The 18,502-nt window shown below is 39.1% G+C and overlaps 1 protein-coding gene across 2 annotated transcripts in view; it reads right to left on the minus strand.

Annotated features, from left to right (window-relative positions):
* The window catches only part of MTMR12 (myotubularin related protein 12), a 32,531-nt gene extending 14,264 nt beyond the window's left edge, over positions 1-18,267 (minus strand). The window contains exons 1-9 of one of the 2 annotated variants that reach the window (XM_084504088.1): positions 18,080-18,267; positions 10,290-10,344; positions 9,002-9,141; positions 7,136-7,208; positions 5,805-5,935; positions 5,086-5,179; positions 2,850-2,973; positions 1,650-1,725; positions 372-478 (exon numbers count right to left, since the gene is read on the minus strand). In XM_084504088.1, the coding sequence (XP_084360214.1) occupies positions 372-478; positions 1,650-1,725; positions 2,850-2,973; positions 5,086-5,179; positions 5,805-5,935; positions 7,136-7,208; positions 9,002-9,141; positions 10,290-10,344; positions 18,080-18,139 (860 nt within the window). In that variant the 5' untranslated portion in view covers positions 18,140-18,267. Of the gene's footprint in view, positions 1-371; positions 479-1,649; positions 1,726-2,849; positions 2,974-5,085; positions 5,180-5,804; positions 5,936-7,135; positions 7,209-9,001; positions 9,142-10,289; positions 10,345-13,227; positions 13,246-18,079 lie in introns of those variants that run through there. The other variant, XM_084504089.1, reaches the window with a different exon arrangement.
* Between the last annotated feature and the right edge of the window lie 235 nt (positions 18,268-18,502).

The following is an 18,502-nucleotide window of genomic DNA, read 5'->3' on the forward strand; positions in this document are numbered from 1 at the left end:
ACAAAGAGTCTGAATTTCACTTCCTTACAAACACAACTAGGCCTATCAGTTAACGATACTTTCACTGTACTTAAGACCTAAAGAATTTGGTGCTGCTTTATTTAATAAACCAGTTTGTACAGAAATTCTTCTATTGTGTATATATACAAATACATATAGGCAAGTAAGCCTTCAGTGATGTTACAGTCCAGCACAATTTACAAGTGATGCTGTTAGGCAAAGGGCTTAAAACCACTCCACTACAGAGAACTACTTTTAGATCTAGCACTTGTTTCCTGATGCGTGCAAGCTTAAAGATATAGCATATATGGAAAAAGAGAAGCAAGGTCCATACCAAGCAAAGTGTTGTGGACAGAATAGCTATTACTGACCCATCCAAGAAGGCTTTTTGCATTTGTGCAGTACTGTCATCCTGTTCTTTGGGAAATGCAGACATTTTGAGAAGAGCAGCACCGTTATGGCAAGACCAACACCAAATCTGCAGAAAGACATTTACCAGGTGGATAAAAGTTGGTAAACTGTCCAGTACAAAATAGTTGCCTGAGTGACTGAGTCATTACAAGATGTTTCTTTATGCTGTGCTTTGAGTGTTTGGTGCATTCAGTGAATCTATCAGTAACAGCACACTCCTGTATTTGCACCCCAACTATATGTCTCAGTATACTGCATTACCACTTGGAAATTTTAAGTTAAGCTTTATACAAGCACAGGAAAACGTAAGTATACATAAGATATAAGATTATAACAAAACATTGCTTTCTCAACTGTGCTCATGGGTAAAAAATGGATCAAAATGGCTATGGCCAAAGTATTTTAGAAGATACTCTAAAGATGGCTCTTGTAACTAACTCACACTAGTTTCTCCACACAGGTGGTAGCATTATTCTTACAGTTCAGCCTTGAGATAACTCAATAGATCCTGTCATGCCTTCCCACATGAACTGTTCATGAGAAGTCACCTAGGCACATGAAACACTCCACAACTGAAACAAGCTGTTCCAGTTTGTTGCAGACTTTCCCTATAGCAAGTCAGTCCTCAAAGTTTCTTATTTCCCTTAAACAATTTGAGTTACATCTCCTGCTTGAACCTCTTAAACTGATCTTTAAACTCAATGTGAAATTAAGAATCAGTATCCTTTTCATAAGAATTATGAAAGCCAAATTGGGAAGTTAAAAGTTCTGTGCTACCAATTTACACTAGCAAAAAATGCTGCATCATTACAGCCATACTACTTATCAGTACCCAAGGGTATTGGAGGTATTCAACTCTGAGCATGCATAGTGCTCACCTCAGTATCTAAAGACCATTTCAAGCCCTACATCCCACCTCAGCTAGATGTCAGCCAGTACTCAGTCATGAAAAACAGACTGATGGAAATAAAATTAGTAGTATGTGTGGAGTATAGGACATTAGGCATTTTATTTAAGTGCATGGTGCTTTGAATTGAAGCAGACTACTGTTTACTCTACTCTGTTTAGGGGAATACAGAATACTGTGTGCCTCTCCTTCCAAAACCTATTTTCCCTTCTATAAACTAAGTATTCTAGACATGACCTGTTAAAAACAAGTTCAAAAATAATATGCAGTAACATCTGAAATGTTAGTTGAATTGTCTTCTCAGTAGAAGAAGCCATGCAAATATACTTACAGGAATGCCTCTGCCTTCATACTTCAAGATAGTCTCTTCAGAAACACATATCGGAACAACAAAATATAGAGGCAACCTAAGATGATAAAAAAGTTTCTTGCACTTGAGAACTGAAAAAGGAACATCTCCAAGCTCCTTTTAACAACAGCAAGTGCTCTACCCCACATGATAATTACTTATTCACTCTTACAACTAGAAAAGTTTTAACTAGATAATTATATTGTCCTCAACACCCTTGCTTTATTTCCTGCTGGATAATGTATTCTCTTCCAACCTTGAGATGTTATTTTCACTGCAACACTACCCTGCCTTTACAATGCTGCAATTAACTCCTACATTTAATTGTAACATCCAAAACTGATCATTAAGACTGCCTTGGCTCTCTCACTCTTCGACATTTCAAAAATACCATTGTAATGCTGGATAACTACTTCCATTTTTATTTCTTGTAAGCTGTTTTCATAACAGTTTAAGGATGCCATTTGATGTATTATGAATTTCCAGCATCAGACAGCACTTTTATGTTAAAGGGCCACAGAAGCAATGATACGTACTTAACCTCAGTTTGGGTCTCAAGACAGCTCCAGAATGAACAAACACGATTTAGCTCTACTTTGAAAATTGGTCTTTGTTTCCAAGGTCTGTGAAGCTTTTCAGGATTTGACTACTGAACAGTAATATACCAAGTATTGTATAGATCTCAAAGGAATCACCTACAGATACTCCCTAGCAAAACTGGCAGATGAACACACCTTTAACCTTCCACTACAGGACATGCAATTTAGTTTCCATTAGCACATTTGCAGATATACTTCAAACCAGTTACTTGAGATACTTAGTCCATCTCCGTCCCCAGCTAAAACAATAAGAAACCTCAGTTGCATGTTAAAGTCTTACCAAAGTAAAGATATAAGACCAATAGCATCATCTTGACTGATAAGTGTAGGTACTAGGTGTACAGATTTTCTATTCCACATTAAGGTGGTATTCTTCACCCCTGAAGATACTCAAAATTTGACAGATTAAGCCTGACCTAACACTGAAGTTCAGGGTTCTGTAAAACGACCTGGAGTCCCAAATCAAAATGGAAAACAAATCCTACAAAATGTTATAATGCTACCTCTTGATGATGAGCATTCATTTTTACAAGTATTAATGAGATGTATATATAAACATTGTCATTAGACAGGGCAAGCTTACTTTTCAGAAATTCTGTAGCCTTCATTGGTTGTCACCACTTTGTATTGCACATTCCCTTTGGTTCGCTCCAACTCATTGCGCCAGTCCTCAAGAGTATCAAACATGACCGTTTGGTTTCTTTCATCTGTTAGACATCAATTATGATAATTCAGATACTGCATTTTGTTTAATGCTCATTCTTTCATCAAAAACAGGAGTTTCCCACTGAAGACAACATTTCAGGCATTTGATAAGAACAGAAAAATTGATTACAGCAGTTAGACTCAGTTAATTCAACCCAGATTTCTTCTGTATTTTTATTTAGCCACGTCAGCAGCAGTTACAACAGCAGGCTGATTTAGCCACAGAACTTAATTACAAGCCACAACTTAAGGAGCGATGCCAATCATCTTAGACACTGGTCATAATTAAGCATCATGCAACACTGAAATAGCTAACAAATACCAAGCAGAGCTACAGTTTCCATGGCAGACATGATGGCAAGTTGAAACTTTTTACTGTAAGAAGATAAAGCAGTTGAAGAACCTACAGCTGGAAATAGAACAGTACAAGCTGTAGGAGACAAGTTAAGATTTGAAGAGTCATACCACCATGCAAAACCCAATTTTTAAAGAATGAGAAGTAGGCATTTATTACTGAAGACAATTGTGAAATTATGAAGGAATTCTGATACAACACTTTAATGTTGCTATAAAAGATTAAGCTTCTTCCACATTTGCTTAGTCTCTACCTGGAAAAACTTATAATCTTCCTGATGTTTGTAGTTCTAACTGAATACCAGTTGCAGCTGAAGCCTCAAAAGCTACCTGAGCCAGTAACATACCCTTGCAGCAAAGAAAGCCAGTGTATTCTCAGGCTGCATTAGCAAAATCACTGTGTATGGGTTGAGTGAAGTATGGATTTCTCAATTCAGCACAGGTGAAACTGTGGACAGAGTGCTGTATGCAGTGCTAGGCTCCCCAGTACAAGACAGGCACACTGAACCAAGTCCAGCAAAGTCCCACTAAGGGCTTGCTGAAGCACCGGATATGAGAGCTGAACACTGGGATCAGTCAGGCTTGGAGGAGAAAGCTGTATGGGATCTCAGTGTGTATAAATTCCTGATTAAGAATGAATAGAGGAAACAGGGAGTAAAGATGGAGCTAGACTCTCAGAGGCATCCAGTGACATGACAAACAGCAGCATACACAAGTTAAGATACAGAATATTCCATTTAAATGTAAGAGGAAACTTATTTGCTATGAGAATGGTCAAATAATGAAACAGTTTGCCCAGAAGTGTTGTGGGCACCACTCTCCTTGCATATATTCAAAATCCAAATGGATGTGGCCCTGGAAAACCTCACCCAGTTGATCCTACTCTGAGGGATGCAAGGCAAGTGGGAGGAGTAGATGGGCATGCACACAACAGATTTCAAGTTTTCACATAACCTCAATTGTTTGTAATCATGAAATATTTCAATAAGTCTTTTTAACACCACAGGCACATGAAAACATCCTTCTGCAAAAGGGGCAGGTGTTCCTGGTGCACCAAGAATCAGGTTAACTCAAAAATGTACTATTATGTCAGGTGAAGTCAAAACTATGAAATGCTAGAGAATGAACTAACAACTGTTTATATTAAACTTTGCAGCTTACTGTGTTATTAGTGAAGTTTGATCAAGTGGGAAGGTTATGTAATAAGTTAGCTATGAGATAAGGAGGAAGTCAGACAACTACTCAAACCTCATTATGCAAACCTATATTTTTTTGTAGATGTCTGGGAGAAGCAGATTGCTTGTAAGAAGAGCAAAAAAGGGAAATTCTTTCCATCAGTTGCAACTGCAACCGTAATAATTTAAAAATTAAGAGCAGGAAGTTTGGTTCACTGCAATGGTACAGAACACCATAATAAATTAAGCAAAATATTTTCTAGATGAGACTACTCTGGGCAGAAGCACATGAAAAGCATTTGCATATACTGAACAGTTTTCAATCCACACATACTACTCAGAAAATTTCTGTGCAACTCCACAAAGATCAATCATAGATGATTTAGATATTTTGATTTATTTTATTATTTTTTTTTAATCAACAAGTCATTTTTCTCTTCTCATGCATTATTAGAATCTTCAGAAGCAAACTGCTAACCAGGCAGAGTCATAAAATAAGTGCAAACTCAGCTACTAAGTGTCCCAGACTGCTTAAGGAACTAACAGCATGCAACAAATACTACCTAAAAATATAAAAACATTTACCTGTGTTATTTGGGGCAGCTGATGCATAAGAGAACAAAAACAAGCGTTTAAGCAGCTTAGGAGTCTGGCTATGATGAATTATGCCACTGACAATCTAGGAAAGGACCAAAAATTAACACCCAAGCAGACTAATAAAACAGTGTAAACAGTATCACTTTTTAATCCTCTCTCCCAGGTTTTAAACAAAGTTGTTCCATGGGTTCTATCCCCAACAGCTGAAAAGTAACTTTTGGAAAGCCTTCTCCATTGTCTGTAGAACATACATATTTGACTCTGTGAGAAGCATTATACATATTAAACTTACAGAATGTCTCTTATTATTTAAAACTACAAAGACTCCTAGTTTAGAGTTCAAATTAACTCAAAAGAATTCAAATTATCAGAAAACTGCTTCCATATGAGCAAGGCTTAAGTTCATAATGTAGTAAAATAATATCTTGAAAACACAGAATAGTATTACACGTTTGCCTAAGTTGAAGCTAATTATATGCAATACTCAAACTCTACTTCTCTTCAAAGAGCCAGTGCACTTTTAATTGTTATACATGTTACTAAATAACGTTAGTTTAAAAAAATACCCAAAACTTTCTCAGAAAGCACTTCAAATTAAAGGGATCTCTCAGAGTACACCATATCCTTCTCTCATCCCCAGTGAAGAAACCAACACCCAACAACAAGCTTAAAAAGAGGAAAAACACAAATGAAGTTACTATACTTACTCTTTTTACTTCCTCTTCTTTTGTGAATCTCAGGCAGAAATTAAATACTCTAAGGTCTTTACAGTAGATAATTAGCTTCTCTGGGTATTTTCTCAGTTGTCCAGTTAGAAGTTTCTTTTTCTCATCATAAACTAAAAAATTAAGTAAATATCAAAAAACTTTGCCATTACTTGGTAAAACTATCCCTGCTTGACATCTCAAAATTCAAGAAACTAATTCAAGCCCAAGTCAAAATAAGCACCATATAGCAGCATTGCAAGCTGTTGTGCTGATACGCTCAAGGTTTTTTAAATAAACCCACTCAAGCTACTCACTATAAAATAGGAACTGAACTTAAGAGCAAGCCAGCTGCTCAGTGATTACCTCTGTACACATTCTGGCTGCACAGGAAGTTCAAAGTTTTGATAAACATAAAGAATTTAGCAGTTTTGACAAAAAGAGTCCCCAGGCAACCATCTGTATTAAGTTCCCTAAAAGATTTTTTTTTAAACCATCATAAAGCCTTGAAGACAACCATTTGTTCAGTTCTGTTTGAGTGTACCATTTCACATCTTCAAGTACAGCCAGATAGGCCACTGGAAAGGAAAACAAATACTGTCTCACAACCATGCTTCAATATTCTCCCTAGCCCACTCCTTCACCAATTCACATCAACACACAAATACTCTGAATACCAGCCCAAAGTCAAGCTACTCAATAAAGCTTTCCCTACTGCATACAAACTACCAGCCTCACTCTTGTGTACTCTTTTTTTAAAAAAGCAATACAGGCACATCTGTAGGCCCTGCTGCAAAACATCAAGTCCTTTTTGTTTGTCTTGTAAAGTAAAAATTCCTTTTTTACCATCTTTGATATCTACAAGACATGAAGAATCTCATGAAACAAAGATCCCTTAGATAAACAAGAGGTTATTGAGGAATGTCACCTGTACTGCTCTGCAGTACTACTGCTTAAATAAAGTTAGTACCTCTGTATTTATAGGAAATAGTTGGTGCATTGGAATAAGATACTTGTACACCTATCTTAACCAGAGAGTTTGTACAGTATGAATCGCAGCATTTTGAAGGAACTGTTTCATATGTCTCAGCAAGGTAAGTAATCAAAATGTAGACTGGACAAGCTTCACAGATGAAGCTGTATTCTGACAGATCTCATCTGCCATTTCATCAATTAACCTCACTGCAGTTGCTCTTTACAGACTGTCCACACCTAGTTTCAAAAGCAAGAACTCTACTACCCATTTTCTAAAACAGGTGTGGGTATGTAACAAGAACACTGGCATGAGAATTCATTTAGAAGTATGACGCATGTTAAATTAAGAGCTGACCTACCTCCATAGATTTGATCTACACATTGCAGGGTTATGTCATTTTCTCCTATGATCTTATTCTTAAGTTGTGGCTCCTAAAACAGGAAAAAAAATCTCAGGAATCTCACACTAAACAGTAGCACCTTCTCACAAGTGAAGCATGTATTTGGTACATTTTAATATCAGTTTTATTTTTATAAGCTGTGCAAGGGAGAACACTGAACAGTTAGTAAATTACAAACAGATACACATTATATAGGCATAATTCATAAACTGCAGATCCAGTTTGATTAAGTCTTAACTATGCCTGCAACGTAGATAGTTATTACTTTTCAAATAACGTCAAAGTATGCATTTCTATTGAGGGTCACTTTTTAAACTAGAATCATTGCAGTAAACAGGAAATACAGTAACTTGATGTAATCCAAGCCCTTTTTACGAAAAAATTCCTTGCTGTGGGAACCTGGCAGGAAAGGATACTTATTCTCTTAAGGCAGAGAATAAGTATCCCACGTCTTCTTGAAATACATATTCCAACCTAAGAGTCAGATTTATCACTAGGCAAAATAAAGACAACTCAGTTCTGTTAGGCTCCCTTCAATTGCACTAATTCAGAGGTTAAAAAAGGATATGGTGAAAAGTTAACTACACTTAAACATTTATGTTAAATACTACCAGAAGGCTTATGGTACACTCCACGAGCAAATTATATTTTACATGAAGACAGCTGTGAACAGCCAATCTCATTCAAATGATGTTCAGGTCTGCGCTACTCTGTATTAAGTGACTAACACCAAACTTCCACTGAGAGAAATATAGCTGACCTCAGCATGCTACAAAACTAGGATTTAGCAAGCTAGTGATAGAACAGAAATTAGCAAGGTCGCTATGGGGTTTAACATATACCTCATGTGATCTGGGGAAAGGGCTCTGAAGCTTTGTCCAAATTAATTCTAGGCAGTCCAAAAATCTCTATGTTGCTGCAGAAGCTTTAGTTCTCAGCATTCAACTCCCTGGAATTTTAGCTTGAGAAACTTCGGATGACAAACAATATGTCAAACTATTCTCATTCTTGTTCACTTTCAAAGTCATCCTGCACTCTTGAGAATCATAGCTAGCTTCTCCTCCACTTGTAACACCTGTATTATGTTCCTCTAAATTTCACAGAGCATCACACGCTCTAGCATATCCACAGAAGTGTGGTATTATCACTCCTCTTTGACAAAGTGGAGTGATAATGTTAGTTTGGGCATCTAAAAAAGTAAACTAGACTCATTTCTAAGAACTGGGGACTTTTTAGTTTCTCTAGTGTTTGTCAGCTTCAAGTCTTCGCATTTGACACCTGACTCTTGAATAACACAGAGCCACAGGGCAAGCATTTATCTGGAGCATTTCAATTGCATATCAGCCCACTCAGTCTTGTGCAACCTTAGAATGGTTCTGCACATGTAGCCCCAATTTACAATTGTTTGATATTTCTAACACTTCTAACAACACTTTGACACTTCTACAATTGCAATTAGATGAGCAGTCAGAAATCAAGCTTAAACTAGCCACAGATTTACCTTTCAAACCAATCCTTTCTTTTAACTTAAGCTTTACATGATTACCAATTCACAAGATATAAAGAATTATGAATCACATCTAACTGTAAGTGTCCACATACAGACTTCGGATATTTTCACTGAAATAGTCATTAGAGACTGGGGAAAGTTACATATAGACCAGATAGCACAGACTGATCCACATGAAGCTTGTGATCATTAAACTTTCCATAAATCTATATGCAGTCTGTGTTCTTACATAAAGGAAAGGTAAGATTTATTCAAAGAAACACTATACTTCTTCAGAGCCTGTTTGGTCATAACGAGAAGACTTGTCTTCCTACATTATCATCTGAAGCAGAATCATCATCAAGGAAAGCAATCTTGAAGTTTGTGCATACAAGTTTCCCACAGGTGCCACGATTTGACCCATCTTCGTGTATGTACTTGTATACTGTGCTTGCCTCACATAGTAGCAGTTCACCTGTATAAAAAAACATAACATTAGTTGAAATAATGGTACGTCAGTTATCTCAAACACAGTATTTACTTCCCAACAGTTTCTTGTAACTGTGTGCCTGAAGATACTTCATCATTGTTAGGCAAAGACTAAGAGGTAGCTCCTGGAATAAGTACTCAGAGCTTCCCAGGTTGTTACTAAGATTTCAAAGTATGGCCTGAACACTGTTTAGCTGAACAGATTTAGGAGTTCTGTATCCAGAAGCATCTCTATTATAGCCAACTAACTGGTGGAAGAATAATACATGCAGTAGCAAAGAGACACCACGCAAACATATACCTGAAAAAAACAAATCCCAGTAAATATAGTTAATATAGTCAATGAATAATTTGAAAACTGTTCCAGTTTTCCACACTGCTAAACTCTTAACGATACTAAAACATCAAGTTCATCACAGTTAGTTTTTTGTAGCTTTGACTGGAGATGTTGCTGATTTTATAGGCCCAAGCACTATCTTAAGGTTCTCAAACAAATTTATATAAATAATGGTCAATGAAATTTTACTATTCAAATTAGCAGGAACTGATCTTCAAGTTTAAAATAAAGACAGGTTTTAATAGGTGAACAGTCAGACTAGTCGTTACTACAAAGTACAAAAATCTGACAGAACAACATGTTTGAGTTTTTAGTTGTATATTATGTTAGCAATGTCATCTTTCCTGACCTTGAAAAACACTAAGAATTTTTAAAAAAAGAACTGCAAATTTAACAATAAAATCTTAACAGTGAATGAAGCATTGAAAGGCCTGAACAGCTCAAACTAGAAGCAAAGTAACTAGAAGTTATGTCTCTACTAGTTCTTGGTCTTTGGTCCCAGGACAAAAGGCAAAGCCACCTTTAAGAAGCAGGACAAACTGAAGTATAGACAATTTGCCACATGCAGCTTTACCTGAAGATACTGTTCTCTATATAAAAAAAAAACAGTTTTTATATTTTTTCAGTAATCCATGCAAATACAGATACTTAAAATATTCAACCGGTTTGAGTGGTTACTCCCAAACCTCTATTTTACTACTATGGACACAGATGTCATTTGGGTGTTTGCTGAACAGTTAGAATCTTTGTAAGTAACAAAATACTGTAAATTATATAATTCTAAACATACAAGTTACCTGGTAATAAACGAGGATTTACTTCCTTTTCTATGGGTTCCTTTATCTGTATCTCCTAGAAAGAGAAGAGTAATTACTTCTTTGCAAGATCATATCTGTAATATATGCTGTGACTGCACCTTCTCTTAAATTCCTTACATTCTAGCTAATATGAAAATTATGGAGAATACTTACAAACTAGGGACAAAAAGACTGCAGTACGCTCTTCCATTTAAGGTCAGTGGTCTACTGGCTAGATAAGTTTTAAGTTGACACCCACAGTGTCAGTTAGAAAAACAAAAAAGGAAATGTATTACTTGCATAAGGAACAGACAAAAACAAAGCATTACTAACACTGTTCACAATTTTTCAGTACAGGGTATGCGTAGAGCTGATGCATTACATCATCTCCCAGAGTTCATTCAAAAGCTTTTCCACATGACTAAATATTTGTTTCTAATGTACCCTTTGTAATTTTGCCATGCTTCATCCTTCATTACCCATTTCTACTTCTCTTATATGCATTACTGCAAACAAAGTTAAGTCACTTGAACAGTACTACTAAAATTGCAGAGAAAGGGATTTCAGAATCCCAGAGCAAAGAGGTAAAACAAGTCACAGGATATCCTTTAGTGTGGACTCAAACTGCACAGAACAGATTTATTCAACTCTCAGTATCACTTACTCTATCCTTGAGGTGCTGACAGTTGGTCTAAAAATCTCCAGCTGAGAGACTATGAAGCCAGAGGACATACTACACCCTTCCTGCTCAGCCCATCAGAACTTCCTCCTGCAGCCAGAGTCACTTCACACGCACTGGAGTCTTCATGGAAGGCTATTAGTTAATGGGAACCCCCCAGGGAGCCACAGCAAACTAATTTTAGTTTGTGACCAGCATCCAGAACCAGATCTTGCAAATCATGGCAAGCAATCAGAAGGAGACATAAGCAATAGCAGTTTTGCTGGATTAAACACAGAAAAAAAGCCCCTGAGAGCATAAAAATAGCCTCCCTTTGCCATTCACATAAACACTTGCTCTCAAAGCTCAGAAGACCTAAAACAAAGCTTTAAGGAGACATAGCAAAATTAGAAACACCAGGAAACTGTCATGAGAGCAGCAGAGGCTTTCAAGGTAGGCTGACAGTGGTAATGGTTCACAAAAAACAGAAGTGGTGGTGTCATGAAGAAGAGTCACTAACTGTAGCTGGCAGCTAACACAAGAAAACAAAACATTTCATGGCCTTTGACTCCCAAGTCTGAATCTTGTACAAGTCATTTTTAATCAAAGTTCATGTTTTCAAGCTAAAAAATTATTATACAAATGTGGCTCAGGCAGAGCACTGCTGCATTCAGATAAATATGAGTTTTCCCTGTGTTGTGTCTTCACCACCAGCAGCTCTAAGCTAAATGTTGGGTTGCCTAGTGTCTGTATAGCCGTGCCTTCTGTCATCACTGTTTATGCACCACTAAATGCAGCACTGTTCCCTCACAAACTATATGCCAACCATTACTGCTATAGAATAAAGTAATATACTAACTAGGTGTTTTCCTCATTAGCCTTTGCTCTGCAAGATCTCATAAGACATGTGAGAACTTCTGGGTATACAGGAATAGCTTAAATTTCGCTCTTACAGATATGAGCATCACTATGTTAATGCTGTGAGAAAAGTAGACCAAAAACATAACTGACCCCAAAAAAGTCCTTTGAGCTCACATCCATCTTTTTTAAAGTGCAATGAAGCTTTTATAACAGGTTCAAAATAACTTGCCTGTATGATAGAAGTGGTTAGAGGGTAAATTGGCTGTCTTCTGAAAGCAGCGAGAATTTTAATTAAATGCATCACAGCAAGAGACTTCAGTCAAACAAGAACCAGAGCTAAGACTTAAAAATCCAGTTTCACTATTTGCTGACAAAAAAAAAAAAAAAACACAAACTGAAGTGCTTACTGCAGGTAGAATTCCTATACAACAGCTTCCAACCTCTGAGCCTCTAGAAGCAAGCTCTATTTCGGAGTCAACACGTGCATTCCCATAATAAAAGCATAGATATTTTAAAGACACTTTTCATACATATGCACTAGGGATGGCTAGAATGCAAGTAGGGAACAGATGAATATTGCTAATGAATACATTCTGCCTCGCTCATTTTCCAAGGATGGATATTAAGATGTTAAGTTCTACTGACATAACATTCCGTATTTGTTCTTTTTAAGAGAGAAAGCAAAGATCTCCATGAGGAAAAGCTGTTAGCTTGCACTGATTCCTGGTGAGTTATGTAGGAACCCAGAAATTCAGCTAGTCTTTCTTCTCAGTTTGAACTTCATTTTTCTAATGGTTACCACTTTGGGACAATACAAATCTTAGACAGTCACTTTAGTCTGTCCTTTTTCCTCAACATCGGTTTAATCAGAGGCATGAAGTTTATGCCCCTCTGCCTCCCCTTACACCCAGGTTTGTGCACCTACATGGTGAGGTAATTCACAGTTCATAACATCAGCTGGGAAGTCTGTACTTTTGCTATGCTTGGTTTTCTTGTTACTGCCTATTGTTAGCAGAACTGGCTCATGGACAGAAGATGAGTAGAGAAACAACAACAGGGGAGCATCAGAAGCAGGTCTATCCCCTTGAACAAGTTGCTAAGTCTGCTCAGGCCTTAGGAAAATTTTACCCTTTGACCATTTGCTGAAATTAAGGACACAAACCACTCAAAGTCAGACACCTCTACATAGATGTTTCTTCACCTGGAGTTCCTCATTCCAAGTGCCCCAAGCAGCATATCTGTAGTTCTTACTCAAGACACAACACAGAAAGCCTATTATCAGGGCTATCTAAAAACAGATACCTAGAGGACACCATGCAAGAAATATGGATTTCCCCCAAAAAATTATAGAAACAAAGACCTCTGCTTCACTGGAGGCTTTATAGAAGCTTCTTACTTAGAGGTGCTTCCCACACTTACCATGGACTATGTTCCTCTTCCCAGGTTATCTGAGCAAATAGCAAGAGGCAACACATCAAAACCTTATAGTTATTAATTTTAACAGTACAGAGTACCCAGTCATACTGAAACTGCAGGCTGAAAGCATGTCACACCATACAGATTTGTTATTCACCATCCTTCTCATTAGCCCAAGCCAACCTCAGCTGAGCAGAGCACAGCACTACAACAACCCTGAAGTGCCCAGAACAGGGGCACCATGCTCTGTGCACATTCTCTGCTTCAAGAGCAGCAAATAATCAAGAAAACAGTTTTCTTAAAGGCTCACCTCTTCTATTATGAATATTTAGACAGCCTAGGGATTTACCCAAGTACAAGGAACAATCGCAGTTCGCAATACCCAGGGACTCCATTCAGCTCTCTCTGCAAAAGATACTGCAGAGGGTCTACAGGGTATTCCCCAGGTCTGTCTGGGGAGGTAACTTTTTACCAAGTGCTGAAGCATATGAAAGCCACAAACATTGAGCTCAAGGCAGTAAGGTCAAGCAGCTGTTATGCTGCATTAACAGGGTCCTAACAGTTCGGGCAGGAGAGGGATCCCACATCCTGTTCTGCATCCTGGAGACTCACCACAACTGACAGCAATTCCTCACCTCCCACTCCACAGGGAAATAAACTGTGGACAAAAAAGGGGAAGAAGTGAGAAACATTCCCTGTATGTCTGCACCCAGATTACTCTGATTTTGTCATGAAATTAAGAATTTCTTTGAAAAACTTGCGAAATGCATATCGAGGCCTAATGATACAGGATATTGCTCATCTCTCATGCCAGAGAGAACCATATACGTGGTCTGTTACAGCAAATTACATGCTGTAAGCTCTGAACCTATCTTACCCCACAGTGAAGCTTCCACTTGCCCATAGCCTGACATCTTTGCCAGAGGTAATTCCAGCAGTGGAAAGCAAAATTTTAGTAAACATGCTGGGGAAAACAACATTTATTAGACTCATGTCATGGAGGAACCAGTTATCACTTCCAAGGTTTCAAGAGCACTGGCTGAAACATCTGTTCTTTCAAGGCTGACAGCAGATACTGCTGTGAGAACGCAGAGTATTTTAGTATTATGTAGCTTTCACAAGTAATCACTCCACAGAACAGCTCTACATTATGCTCAGGCTTGCTGTGAACTTCATTTTGATTATGGTTTGCTATAAGGCTGAGAGGGCGGAGAAATGTATAGTTAAGAAAGCTATCTTTCAGTTGTAAAGTTAAACAGTATAATGAAATACTTGCAAGTTATTGTGCTAAACAAGTGAATGTGCTATTTCTGAGCAAAATAAATCAAATTAATGTCTAACAGCCCTACTGGAATTTCAAAGAAAAACAGAATACTGCAAATACAGTTAGCATATACAGAGCATTCAGAAGCAAACCAGAATCCATGCTTGCTATTTTCTGAATGACTTCCTTGATCAAGCAAACCTAATCCCATGTTGTATTCTGTAAAATCCAGGGGAGACACTTACTATATTTCAATTAAAATAACACTGAAAATAATCTCTAAACGCCTGTTTTCCTTCCTTCCCTAGCTCCATTATCCAATAGCCCATTAGATCATAGCACATGTTTTCCATGGCTGTTTCATCTTTTATCCTTTCCTCTTTCCTTACATTGTTCTCTTCATCTCCTCTGACTTCAGTGCCTGGCTTCCCCCACGTCAATTCAGAGTCCAGCTGCCCACTTCAGCAAATTTTCCTCCTTACACCATGCTTCACCTCCACTACTAATTCAGACAGAGCATCGGAACACATAATACAGCACAAAGATTTACAGGGAACAAGTATTTGTGGGAGCCCATATTTTCAAGGGCTACTTAACTTCCACCTACATTCCACACAGGACACATTCTGCATTTAATAAATAAGCAGCAGCTGGCACCTCTTTCAAATCCTGCTTTGACTCTACACACATACCCATTCACAGAGCTCTGACTGGGCAAAGCAACCACTGGGCACCAATACAGCTGTTCTGAAATTATATGGAAGAGCATTACAGGATTTACAAGCAAGAAACAATTTCTGTTTGTTTTAAATTTAAGGGCAAATATAAGAACTAAAATCTTTCACATTACTCCTTATAGTATATAACTTCTCAGAATGCACACAGAAATAAGCAGTAAGCTTCAAACCAAATTTGACACCACAAACTTTATTCAAATTGAGATTTTTATGGGAAGTATGATCCAGCTTGTTAACCTTGCAAGGCTTTTCCATTTTGAAGTTGGAAAACCTGAAATAATTCACTGGTCCCAGTTTCTGTGTCTCTATAGACAAACAGTCCTAGCCTGTGATCAGACATGTCAAAACATTGACTCTCATACCCTAGTGCTCACCCCATTTCCTGCAGGGTAGCCAAGTCTGTCCTGAGGGGAAGTGTGTCATTAATATCAACATCCTATGGGCTCACTCTCAACAGACCTATGATTGATCTGTGGTTCCATATAGCAGAGCATAACTAGGTTATATTTAGTCAGTTGTCAAAAACTCCACTTTTCCAGACATCCTGGGAAACACAGCGGAAGCCACCTCACTTCCTTAATAAATAGGATTTTCTGCTCATACCTTACTTCCATCTTGCCATATGTTATTAACAGGAACTGAATTCCTGTTTCTCTTCATATTCAAACAAAAACCTAATGCATTTTAAAGCTAACTCGATTTTATTGAACATTACCTCATGTGTCCCTCACATGTGAGGAATGGTGGCTAAACAAACTGGGACTAGAAAAAAAATTCAGCTCTACCTGCCACACTTTCTCATTGCACAGCTCCCCTAACCTAGAGCAACAACTCTAGGTTAGGTTTCAAACAACTTTCCAGGCAAAGGAGGACAAGCCCAACAAATCTAAAAGTTGCAGCATGAAGGACTACACTATAACACTACTATATTGCTCTGTATTGCATCGGGGGTGACAGAAAGTCCTATTACAAGTCAGAAGCATAAAGAGAGACAAAGCAAAGCCCCATACACTCACAGGCAATCCCACCACAAAGTCAGGTTCTAACTCAATATACCCTCAAGCTCACAAAGCCCCTGTACTGCACTTTCCCACCTTCTGACAGGGTCTACCAGAGGAAACACCACACTAAACATATCCATCATGCATGCACTTCCCCAAGCATCTGCTACTGAGAGAAGCAGGCTATCTAATATCTGCCCTAGCATGGCAATTACATTACCTCGATGACAGTTTCCAGTCGACCAAACTAGGAGGGACTGAAGTATTTCCACTGTTTTACCTGTCTGGTCCCAGTTTTAAAACTCAAGATGGCAGTTAAAACATACATAAAGTTTGTGTTCAGAAGGTGGTTATTCTCATGTTCACACAGAATACAGTTCCTTGACAGATAATCACTTCTGCTTATTTGAGGATAGCTACCATGCTCTTCCAGATCCCCAAACAACCTCAACAAGTTTCACCATATCTCTAAAGTTGTATTTCTAATCCGTGTAAGAACCACTCAAGTCTTCAGCTTCCTGTGTAACCATCCCATAAGGCAATTACAGGTTGTCAGAAAGGCAGCAGTGCCTGACAGGGCAATGAGTTAAACTTGCTTTACTTGCTACCAGTGCCTGACCTCAGTTTCAAGGAGCTTTTAGGCACTGCAAAAAGATGGTAGTTCTGTGGCAGAAGTCATGGCTGTATTTCAAAGTTTCCACTGCAATAGCCCACAAAGTCCTTAAATGTAAGTGCATCAGGGAGATGGTTAAAAGCAACAGGAACAAATAAAAAACAAGTGAGGGCAAGCTCTGATACATCAGGATATTTCATTAAGAACCTCATCTTCCAGTTTAAGTACCTTCATTATTGTTCCTGCAGCCATTGAGACCTGAGGAGTTACACTACAGTAGTTACCATCACGTTAAAGCACTCTTTATTCATTGATGCCTTACCATACCACATATGACTGGCAGCTTTTACCACTGGTCATTTTTTTCATGAAGTTTAATTGTCCAGCATGCTTGTTTTAATGGTGAAATATCTTCCAGTAAGTCCAACAAGCGAAGCTCCTACTTTCACAAAAAATTCAGCTTCTTGAGTGTAAACGTTTTTGTTTATTTGTACTACGTAAACACCTTGCTAAAATGAAAGACTGACTTCACCTGGATTTATTGGCAGACTCACGAAATCTTTGTACCTATTGTTTATATCCTTTTTCACCAGGGAGTATACAGAGAAGACAGAAAGCTTTTGAAATAAAATTACAAGACTACAGATCATAAAGATGAGGGGAAAAAAAAAAAAAAAAGAATAAAAACAAAATTGCTACCAGTAACAAGAAAATAAGCTTTAAACAGCACAGTTGCCTTGAACAGGCTGCAATAATCGCATGGGTGCTTTAGAGGCACTGAAAAATAAAACAACATTCTTCAAGGTTCTGTCAGTGATAAACCCAGTACTAATTAACAAGACAAGGAAAAACATTTTCCTTTAGTTATCAAGAGGACAGAAATCGAGAATAATCAGTTTCCCACAGCTCACAAAGAATTCTGAAGGAAAAACAAGGGCAAACGGCTAGTTTCCACGAAAATTAACCTTCCCGGACAACTGTTACTCGCCGGCTACCAGAACGAGCAGAGCCCAACCACAGCGCTAACAGCACCAACAATACACCCTCAGTGAGCAGACCTCGAGCCGAAGCACCAACAGAAGGCTCTGCAAGAGACGGGACTGAGGAAAGAAACCCCCACAGCCCCACGGAGACCCCACAGCCCCACGCAGGACCCCCCACAACCCCACGGAGCCCCTTCAGCCCCCGACCCGCTCTCCCCGCCGCTGCGGGGACCCGGCAGCCCCGCTCCGCCCCGCACCTCCGGGCTGACGTAGGACACGAAGGACGGCTTGGCCGCCTTGGCCCCGCTGCTCAACATGGCTCCGGCCGCCCCACCGCCCGTCTCTCCGTCCCCAGGAGCCGGCGGCGCCGCCACTCCCCAGGGCTTCTCCTTCAGCGGCTCCGCAGCAGGAGCTGCGGCATCCGGCGCACGTAACCGCCCCCGCCGGCCATTTTGTGAGGCACCGCCTCCCCGCCGCGCCCGCCCTGACTGGGCAGCGCCGCCATCAGTCACAGGCGCGTCCTCCTCCCATTGCTGAAGCCCGGCGTCGGCGCCGCCTTTGCGCAGCAGCTAATTAGCGCTGCTAATTAACCCCCGGCTGCTCGGGTGCTGGTGGAGGCTGAGGTGCGGTGCGTGGGCGGGGCGGGCTGCCCCGCCGCTGAAACAACAGCTGCCCAGGCG

The sequence above is a fragment of the Aythya ferina genome (assembly GCF_964211825.1).
Source record: "Aythya ferina genome assembly, chromosome: Z".
Lineage (NCBI taxonomy): Eukaryota > Metazoa > Chordata > Aves > Anseriformes > Anatidae > Aythya > Aythya ferina.